This window comes from Helianthus annuus, chromosome 3, assembly GCF_002127325.2.
Source record: "Helianthus annuus cultivar XRQ/B chromosome 3, HanXRQr2.0-SUNRISE, whole genome shotgun sequence".
Classification (NCBI taxonomy): Eukaryota; Viridiplantae; Streptophyta; class Magnoliopsida; order Asterales; family Asteraceae; genus Helianthus; species Helianthus annuus.
In genome coordinates, this window is record NC_035435.2 from 97,431,775 (window position 1) to 97,442,813 (window position 11,039).

At 35.0% G+C, this 11,039-nt stretch overlaps 1 protein-coding gene across 1 annotated transcript; it reads right to left on the reverse strand.

Moving 5' to 3' along the window:
• Positions 1-4,598: 4,598 nt before the first annotated feature.
• Positions 4,599-9,565, reverse strand: LOC110929236 (RNA pseudouridine synthase 4, mitochondrial). The gene is made up of 10 exons (XM_022172375.2): positions 9,157-9,565; positions 8,766-8,837; positions 8,210-8,347; positions 8,070-8,117; positions 7,912-7,992; positions 7,702-7,815; positions 7,091-7,192; positions 6,887-6,998; positions 6,180-6,226; positions 4,599-5,237 (listed from the first exon to the last, which is right to left on the reverse strand). Exons 1-10 carry the CDS (start codon positions 9,487-9,489, stop codon positions 4,875-4,877), a joined length of 1,410 nt encoding a protein of 469 aa, XP_022028067.1. The 5' UTR covers positions 9,490-9,565; the 3' UTR covers positions 4,599-4,874.
• Between the last annotated feature and the right edge of the window lie 1,474 nt (positions 9,566-11,039).

The window sequence follows — 11,039 nt, forward strand, 5'->3', positions numbered from 1 at the left end:
GATTGGTTTTTTTCCAGATGGTGATGTTGTTAACGACTTAACGTGAAAGAGAACATTAAAGAGCATGATAAGTTGGAAGAAGGTTATTGTTTATTTTTACTTGTTTCTCATTATTCTTTTAACAAACATTATTCATATTATATTTACAAGTTTTAGCAGCTAAACATCTATTGGTTTTCTTGTTTCTTGTAGAAATGAAGGGTTATGTGTGATTGAGGGAAATGGTTATGTATGCAGGTTCACTCGAGTTGGAGAAAGACTCATGTTTGAAGATTATTTATGTTTTGTGCCATTAGACTTGTTAACTATTTATAGTTTATATGATCTATGTTTTGAAGCTTTAACTTTGTGGTTGTGTCTACGACTACTTTATAGATGTGTTTGTTTTATTTCGCAATGAAACTTCCTTGTATTCATATATTGTTAGGTGTAAATTAGTTGCGATGTTTGGAAGTTGGAACACGGACATAAATATAAATTAGGAAAAAAAGTACTTAGGTACAATTTGGTTAGATTTGGTTTCTAACCGAAACCAAACCGAATTCAATTTGGTTTGGTTTGGTTTGGATCAGTTTGCATATTCCTTATTTGGTTTGGTTTGGTTTTTGGTTTGGGGTACAAAATTTTGAAAACCGAATAAATTGAACAGAATAAACCAAACAAACCATAAACTGAACCGATGAACACCCCTAATGCCACCACCACCAAACACCAGTCGCAAGGGGGCGACAGAGAGGAAAGGGAGGCCGAAGATAACGCCGGAGAGCCGCCGGAGATGCCACCACCACCAACCCCAACGTTATAAACAACGGACACCATCACACCCTCTGCCGCACACCACCGTGAACACCGTGAACTTTATCCCCAAACCACCGCCATCGACACCACGGGCATTCACCATCCCTTGTTCGGATTTTGAGCAAAAACTTCAAAATCCAGGTTCACCATCACTCGATTTTCAGGATGTGGGTTAGGTATTTCCTCATACCCACTCGATTTCCAGCAAAATCTTCCAGATCTATGCACTAAAACCAGGTTAGGGTTCCAAAGAGGGGGGAAATCAGATGGAGAAAGTGGGAATGGGGGATGGGGGGACGATTGGGGGGTAAATTGTGAGGATTACCCTCACAAAATGAGGGATTTTGTGGTGTGGGTGTTTGGGGAATACAGATGAAGCAAAGAGAGAGAGAGAGAGAGAGAGAGAGAGAGAGAGACATGTGATATGGAAGAGAGAGAGAAAACACAACTCATTAAATGCTCTGCCCCTTTTCTGTAACAGAGATAAAGAGATTTGACATTTATTGTTAAATTACAAAAATACCCTTTCAAACACACATGTGCATAAATGAAACGGCAGCTTCTCATTGGTCAATATCAGTTTTCGCGGTTCTCGCAATAGGGGATGGTTTCCATTTGAACCGATCCCTATATATATAATTAGATTTTTAATTTTTTTAATTATAGGGATAATTTGATCATTTAACAACAGTTAACAAAAAAACTTAACGATGTTAAAATTTTGGATTCAAAAGGTTACAAAATAAAAATTTGGATATTTATGGCGTTAAACTTTTTTATTTTGAACTTAACTAGTTAAAACCACTAAAACAAATGAACTAAAAAGGTAATTTACTCAAAATAATAAAAGAGAAGATTTGAAAACACATCATGTAAAAAAATAAACATGTTTTTAAGAAAATACTTTTTTTTAAAAGCAAATTTCTTTTAATGTGGGACTTGAAATTTGTTATTGGATCATACACATTAAAAACTAATAATCCAAATTTAAATGCATACATTTAGAAAACATCCTAGAAAACCATTAACGTTACCGATTATACAAAAATCCAGAACTTAACTGGAATCGGTTTGTACGATATCGGCTTATCGAAATTATAAACCATAAAATAAATACCTATATTTTTTCGGTATTCGTTTGATCTGTTATGTTAGCACGGATGTTAAAAGCTTTTGTTAATAATAAGAGTTAATTACATAGCCAGTCCCTGTGGTTTGTACAAAGTAACATACTTAGGTACTAATAGTTTAAAATCACATTCTAAGGTATTAACTTTTCATTTTGTAACGTTTGGAGGTATTAACGTTATTTGTAGGTTTAAAATCACATTTTGTTAGTACTTAAATATATTATTTTGTGCAAAGTATAGGGACTAACTATGTTAATACCCAAGAAGTTAATTCCTCCAAACGTTATAAAATGAAAAGTTAGTACCCTAGAAAGTGATTTTAAACTATTAGTACCTAAGTATGTTATTTTGTACAAACCATAGGGACTAACTATGTAATTAACTCTAATAATAATTTACAAAAACATTTTTATAGAAAAACTTAAAACAATTTAAAAAATGTTTTTTTTTTCAAAATTAGAAATATCAATATTTTAAAAAATAATTTTTTTAGAAAGATAAAAAATCATTAGAATTCGTTTTTCAAAGAATAAAACAAAAAAAACGTCATATTAAATAATATTAATAGATAACAAAAATATTTGAATTGTATTAACGTGAAACCAATGGAAGAGGTGCGTTCAATAAAAATAAAGGTAAATGAGGTACATTTAACACTACCCTAGTTAGCAACTTAGTTTCTTCGGTCCCCGGTTTGTTTGATTCAATCCCAAGTTCAGTTTAAATCAATGGTATCTCATGCTTCGTTTGATCGATCCCATTAGCTCAAGTAAGTTAATTGTTTTGTTTACAATTCTGTTCAGCTACGTACAGTTGACTTTTACAAGTCAAAGAATTGCTTGTTTACTTTGAATTTGGAGATAATTTTTTTGGTTACTGATGTTGATCAAAGATATAACGGGAACTTTTCAGGATTAATTGTTGCGCTTTTGCTGATAATTTTTAATTTAATGCTAATTGTTTGCAATTTGAGGTAATTTTATACTTGCTTTGCAACTATCATGTGTATACGGTACTAAACTGAAAACTACTTAAAATACTGGTACTATTACAGTAGCGTACCAATTCCAAATATCTTTATACAGTATAGTACTTGATTCATGTATTCAGGCAAGTTCGGTATAGGTATTAGGTGTTATTGTACTAGTTCGGTACGATACCCTACCCTACCAAAACCACCTCTGAATAACATGAAATATTTGGAATATGTTTTTATTTTTGTTATTTAAGTATTATAATATACTCTAACAAATATATTTAAAAAATGATGAACATTTGGCATTCTAAAAGTTATAAGAGTTGTTTTCCCATTCAAAGGCAAATGTCTGACCGAATTTCTCACTAATGGCTTTAAGTATTTAATCATAGACGATTATTTATACCCAACATATTCTCAAACTTTTTAGAAGTCCCATCTTTGTGCGGTGTGGTGGATGAGTTTCAATATATGTCGCACAACCAAAATCTTTGATGAGACATCTTTGTTTCCTGACCAAAAACCAACTGTATGGAGAGAACTATAACTTATTGGCTTGATGTGAATTGATGGTACTATATATAAAATTACATGTACCTAAATGAACTTTTGCCCCTCTCATGATTATTGGCTGTGTAACCAATAGTAGACGTTTAGTGAGCATCTCAACAATAACACTTATTCCAATGATCGTTAATAACTTGGGAATCAAATTCACTATTATCAAATAAATATACTAATCTGGATTAATATGTTTGCTATCACATTAGCTAAGCCACAATCACACAAGCTTTAGGTTGTGGATTTGATAACCATTTAGACGATGCATCGATTTAAAATACTAAATGGTATCATGTTGGGATATGTATATCCTTAAATCGCTTCCAGAATATTTAGGTATACACACCATCGTTTATTTTGCAAATATACAATTTCCCTTGATAGCAAACATTACATGATAATTATATATATATTTTATTATACTTGATAAGAAGGCATCTTATCAACTGAGGGGGTTAAATGCTAAAATAATTTAAACATAATAAACCCTAATTCTCATTTGTTCATCCTGTACACCAACCTCTCCCTCCACCTACTAGACGCACGGTAAAATACGAACCCTAGCCCCAATTTTGACCTTTCATTGCTTTGATTTTTGTTCGAAATAAGGTAAGAACGTGCTCAACATGATTGATTTGGTCCAATTTGACCTAATTTTGGACCAACTTTGATCTATTTTGACTTTGATCGCCAAGATTGGCCGATTTCGCCAAATCCAGGCGACAGACCTCCGACGAGTGACTAATCGCCGCCTAGGCGCCGCCTAAAAAGGATTTTTACAACAATGTTGATAGTCATGTGTCGTCACATAGACATGTTGAGCTCTAACATTTAGGGATCTTTAACCCATACACACTTGAAACCGTGTAACTCAAACAACACTCATCTTATCTTTTTGTCTAAATGAGTCAAAAAAATGTTTAATAACTATAAATCCGAAACCTGACGTGTGATATATGCAACCATGCATGGGTTAGAACTCATTATGAGCCTTTTTCTTTTTTCCTAATGTGTAATTGTTTTTTTCGTTCGCTGGACAGGGCAACTGATGTGAGGTTTATGATAAGGTGACATAGGTTAAAATGTTATTCCATGATACTATTAATCTGAAACTTTTGTGTTATATATGAACATAAGAAATTAAAACTCAGATTCTCATCATAAAATCTGGACAAGAATTCAATGGAGAAAAATAGTTGCTAAAATTTTACTACTCATAATACAGTAAAAGATTATAAATCATCTAACCCTAAATCCAATCCTAAACTCTTCAACTCTTTCCCCCAAGGCCCAATTTGGAAAACTTAAGGGCAATTCTACATTTTATTATCAAATGGGAGATGTATGTTGAATATTGCATATTGTATATTGGAACTTAAGCAAAAAAATCTTGAAGGACTAGAGGCATATCAGGAGCACAAAATGTCCCAACTTCTTTGCATGTGAGCTGGCAATGGAGCATCAAATTTCAGGCTTTTGATGTCTGAAAAATCATAAACTGAGGACGAAACATGGGCCCGCTTTATAGCAGATGACACGTCAGGCAAAACCATTTTCTTGCAATGCAAATGAAGGTTAGGTTGCTTATCGGTGATACTCCCGCTCTCTAAATTAAGGCCAAAAGGAAGTGATGTTTTGTTACAGACCTCGGTTTTGTGTTCAAGACTAGAAGCAGATATTTGGGCCCGGTTCCATTTCTTGTGAGCTTGCCACCCGTATTTGTAGTCTCCGACTATCGGTGTTCCCAATACCTCAGCACAATGGACTCGTAGCTTTGTTTATGAAGTGTTGCATGGAGAAATTTGGTAATTAGTTCAATAAGGTAAATTTATAAAAGAAAAAACGAAAAAAGTGCTATTGGTTTGACTTTTCAAGTCAAACAAACTATCTCCATTGTCAAATGGGTTGGTTGCTTATGTAACAGGTAGAAGCTTTGAGGGTTAACCCGGAAATACTTTAGTCCATTTTCTGATTTTTTTAATAAAAATGAATGCATCAATAAGTACGATTACAGAATTATTTATTGTAACAATAATTCAATATTTGAATGACAATTTAGAAGATTATTTGAGTAATAAACAGTGTTGTAAAAATTGGGATTAAATGGTAGTTCACCAAATAAATTTCACGGTACCGGTAAGCATCGATCCAAAAACTTGCCAAAATTTGGTTCGGTACAGTACAATATTTGAAGGTAAAAATACAGTACCGTACTGATCCCAAAAACGCCAAAAGGTGGGTACTGAAAATGATTTGGGACTGATACAGTACGATTCGTTTTCGAACCTTTGGATATGGTACCATTTGCTCATCCCTTGACCAAGAATCGGTCAAAATCAATTAAAGTCGGTGAAATCTTTAAACTATTTGAAAAATTATACGTTCTAAACAAATCTGAGTAATAAGTTTGAAAAAATATACGTACTAAACCAATTCGGTACCAGTACCCGTACGGACAGTACGGTACAGTTTGTTTTTAATTTGACCCGCGTTAGAGAAACAATACAATACAAATGGACCTACTAACAAGTACATCCTAACTTTCAATTTTCAACTTTTAAAAACTTCTGCAAATTTGTGAGTGAACATTGGTAACTATGTAAAATCCATGTTATGGAAAAAATTATTGTTTCTAAAAAAGTGGAAGCTCATATTTTTTAACAAAAAAATTGGGAAATAAAAAAGTTGAAATTGAGCAAATACCGACAACATACCTGGTGTTTTCTACCAGTGAGTGGAGAAAGCTCTAACCATGTGAGACCTGCAATATATCGATGATAAAGTTAAAAGAGTGGTGAACCTGTGATAGTAAAACGTTTGCATTTTTTTCTCTGTGTCCGAAATAATTGTGCCTTTTAGGTGAGTTAAAAAAAAGAATACGGGTGTACACGAGCCAAACCGTGCGTGAGCTACTCAAGATCGGCTCACTAGAAGCTAGAAATGAGCCGAGCTTATATCAGGCCTAAACGATCCTTTTATTTGTTAACTTAAAGGGCAATTTGGTCTAAAAACGGAAGTACCCATGACTTAACGGAGGAAAATGGATGGAGTTAACAAGCCGGATAAAAATGGCAAGGCTTCGGACCTTTTGGATCCAGATGCGGTCATGCAGAAAAACAAACCTTTGAATGAAAGTCGCAAAACTGACCAAACCTCAGGGACAAAAATGGCATTTTACTCTATATTAAATACGTATTTACATAATAATAATAATTATTACCTATAAAATTATGCTAAAAGTAATTAAATAATATACTATGTTATGTATAGAAACTATTATTATATTATAACAATATAAAATAATGAACTTGTGCTTGAAAAAATACTCAAGAGCCGAGCTTGAGCTTAGGCGAGTTGTTGCTCGTCTCTGCTCGACTCGTTTACACCCCTATTTAAAAAAAAACAAGAACAAAGTACAAACCATGAACGGAAGAATCAAGAACCCGGTATTCTGTTATGGCATGCTGGGATGGAGTCGTTGAGACATTCTCAACAACCGTAATACGTTCTGATCTTCCGTCATCCATTACCACCTTCACACAAAACAATAATGATTACACAATAATAGGCAAACTAGGGAACGAAGAAATATTCTTGTTAAGTATTTATATTAATTAATTCTAACCTTTCCCAACGGAACTGTAATTAGACCTTGTGGACGCCTGGGTGACCCGATTACAAGTGCCCAATACTTTCTTTGCAAGAATCTTTTTTCACTCTTTAAATCCTATTTATAAAACAAACAAATTAAAAATAGAAACGTCTACCAACTCATAAAAATTGTATAACTTATTAAGTCAAGCAATTTACAAAAATGTATAAAAAAATAAGAGTAAAATGCCATTTCCCAAAAGGTTTGAAATCGTGCCATTTTCATCCGGCTCGTTAACTCCATCCATTTTTCTCCGTTAAGTCAGAGGTGTTTTCGTCTTTTTTGTTAACTTAAAGGGGAATTCAGTCTTTTTCACTTTATGTACAAGCATTTAGCACAATGTACAAGCGAGTCCTTAAGGGAAAAAGACCAAAATGCCCCTTAAGTTAACAAAAAAGACGAAAATACCCTCGACTTAACAGAGAAAAATGGATGGAGTTAACGAGCCGGATGAAAATGGCAAGATTTCAAACCTTTTGGATCCGAATGCGGAAACACAAACCTCTGGACAAAAGTCGCAAAACTGGCCAAAAATCAGGGACGGAAATGACATTTTACTCGAAAATAAATAAACTTTTACTCACGATATTGGAAGCACCGACAGTTTTCTCACGAAAAATGGAATGCAGAACGGTAGCACTGAGTTGTGTTCTCCCCAAGACCAAAATGCCACTGCTATCTCTATCAAGCCTGTGCACCTAATCGTATTAAACCGAATCGTTATAAACGTGCTAAAAATCTACACAAAGATGAAATCATGAGAGAAAGTGATGGTAAATGGAAACCGAACTCACGAGTCTCGGTGCTTCAGACAATTCATGTCTCAAATAAGTTCCAGCTAATTCATCTAAACTTCGTTTTATTCCAATACCACCCTGAAACATAAGGAAATCAATATTCGGAAACTAATATGACCGGAAAAAAGGAAATAATTAGGATGCTAATAGCTCACTTGAACAGGCATTCCGGTAGGTTTATTGATGACGATGACGGCGGAATCCTGTACCATACAGAACAAAAGAAACACGACCACCTATCAAGCTAAAAGTAGATAAAATGAGAAAAAGGAAAATAATATTAAAATTTAAATACCTTGTACAACTCAAGATCATGAAGAAACTTTAGTTCTTCTTCGGTGCAAAGGCACTCTGTTTTCTCAGTCGGCAATGCTTGTACTGTAATAGGAAGATAAACCGTATCACCAAATCTCATAGAATCTTTGGCCGATACCTGATAAAAATATAAAGTGTAAGATGCACTTTCATTTCGTTTTGGGTAAATTTCATTTTACGTCCAAGTTTGAGCAAAATTGCAGACGCTGTCCTTTAACTAATAAAATTACATTGGATGTCCTTTATGTTACAGTTTCTCATCATGCGGTGTCCTTTAACTAAGCATTAACGTAAAATTTAACTGGGTTGGGGCAAAAGGACACCACATGATGAGAAACTGTAACATAAAGGACATCCATTTTAATTTTGATAGTTTAAGGACAACGCCTGCAATTTTGCTCAAACTTAAAGGACGTAAAATGCAATTTACCCTTTCGTTTTTATGAACATACAAATTGGCATTCATGAGAATATTCATACCAATGAACAACGAGTTAATATGAGATACAACTATAAAATTAGCTTTATATTATTACCCTTTTGACTTGGCTATCTGGAGCATGAACATCTCCAACCGATTTTGAACTTTCGAAAGGTTTGCGTCGAACCTGCAACATTAACGTCCCTTGAGATACTAATATGTTCACCTTAAGCTAAAGCATAGTTGTTAATGGCGAATGGCGACAAATAGCGATAAGTACCTATATGCTATAGCAAATAGCGATACACTAGAATTTTTTTTTTAAATTATATGTAAATTATAACAGGGTATTTAACAAAAACCTAAAATCCAGCTATTTTATAACGAAACCAAACAGAAATAGTTTTATAACGAACCAAATTACATATTTATAATTAACAGACAGACATAAATTGAACACTAAACATAATCCAATTTCCAAAACTAAATACAAACAGAAGTGATACCTGTCGTAATCGAAATAGCTTCTGCACGAGAGACCTGGGGAGCTGCGGGCAACACCGCATGACCCACTTAATCGCCGTTGTGTTGCCTGCATCTCCTTCACCCGTTCCAGCAATACGTTTTCCTAACGAACCACCGTTAACGGTGGCCTTGAACGGCGGCAATGTTAACCACTTCCCTTGAGTTTTTTTATCTTCAGATTTAATGGAGGCTGTTGAGTTGTGTTCGCTGTGTATGAAGTGGTATGCTGAGGTTAAAGTTGTGGTGGTAGGATATGCCGGAATGAACGACGGTGGCCGGAAAAAGGCTCGCCGGAGATGAGAAAGAACGGTCATGTGTTTGGGTTTAGGGTTTTGTGCTTTGGGGATCGAAAGGTCAAATAAGGGCCTTTGACTTCGTTTGTCAATAATAATAAGGGGCTGTTTGTTACATTTTATTTATTGGTTCGGCACTTTAGACTGTTTGTTGATGTCTGAATGGTTCAGACGTTTGTCTCTAAATGGTTAAGATTTATACAGAGTGAATGGTTAAGACCTCTAATCTGAATTAATTAGACATTTGCCTCAAAACGGTTAAGCATTATACAAGCTCTTAATGGTTCAGACTCTCTTACTGGTTCAGCACTTAATGGTTCAGATCTTTTATTGGTTCAGCACTTAGCCATTCAGATGTTGCCAAACAGCCCATAAGTTGAGAAAATGCTTTGCCCTTTTTTTTCACGTTTAGTCTCTAATTTTCTAGAATTACAACTATAATCCTTATTTTTTGTAATTTTGTTCCCGGATAGTCCCTAAGCTTAATATCAGTTAATTTGCTCAGTTAAGTGGGTGTGAAATAACAAAAATACCCTTACTATAAAACAAAATAACTTAACATGTTAAATATATTTATTTATATGTGAGACCACTCCTTTGTAAAAACAAAATAACAACCCTACCCCACCTTCATCTCTCTTTCTTCTCTCTTCCTCTGCAACGACATCTCATCTTCTCCACAAAAGCACCCAAAACCCTATCATGGCTTTTCTTCTTCTCAACAAAGACCAAAACTTTCCACAACAACAAGAACCAAACTCCTCGAAACCTTCACTCACACTTTCTTCACCATAATAATATTCTCTGCATCACAACCGCTATGGATGACGACAGCGATTGAAGCTCCGAAGCAACTCAATTCGACGACGACGATAGTAGATCTCTGCTTTGGCAAATTACAAGCACCCCTCAAGTTGACTGACAAAAAATTCATGGTAAACAATGGCGTCTTGTTCTTTTTCCTGCGTGCATCAGAATTAATAACGAGAAATTGAGGTAGGTGACGTATTGAGATCTTTGATCCAGCAGACTATAAGTTTGTTCATCAATTAAGGTGTGTTTGGATTAGCTTTTGGTTTTGGTTTTGGTTTGGGGAGTTTGAGGTGGTGTTGGGGAAGGATTGGGTTAACTCCGGCTGTTGTCGGAGAGAGTCGGGGTAAACGCAGGTGGGGGTCAAAGGGTAAGAGAAAGGTTAAATGTGTGTGGTGTTGTGTGATGTGGTGTGGGATGCAAAATATAGGATGCACCCAGAGATATGCCGATTTCATTCTTTGCATTTTTATGATGGTAACTTACTGAATGGTGATGGGATGTCTAGCAAAGAAAAACCATTTCACAAGACGGAAGGCCTTGGGCCTTATTTACTTTTTGATATAGTGGATGGACTGGAGTCTCATGGTAGGAACTCTGGTTCTCTCTAAAATGAGTGCGAGCCGAAGACAACTCACACTTTTCTTCATTGAAGTTTCCCGGGAGATTGTAATGAATTAATAATTTTTGTCACACCCCCAAAAACACCACAAGCGGAAAACTCCGCGAGGCGTGTGACGTACCAGGATCTAGCCACTAAT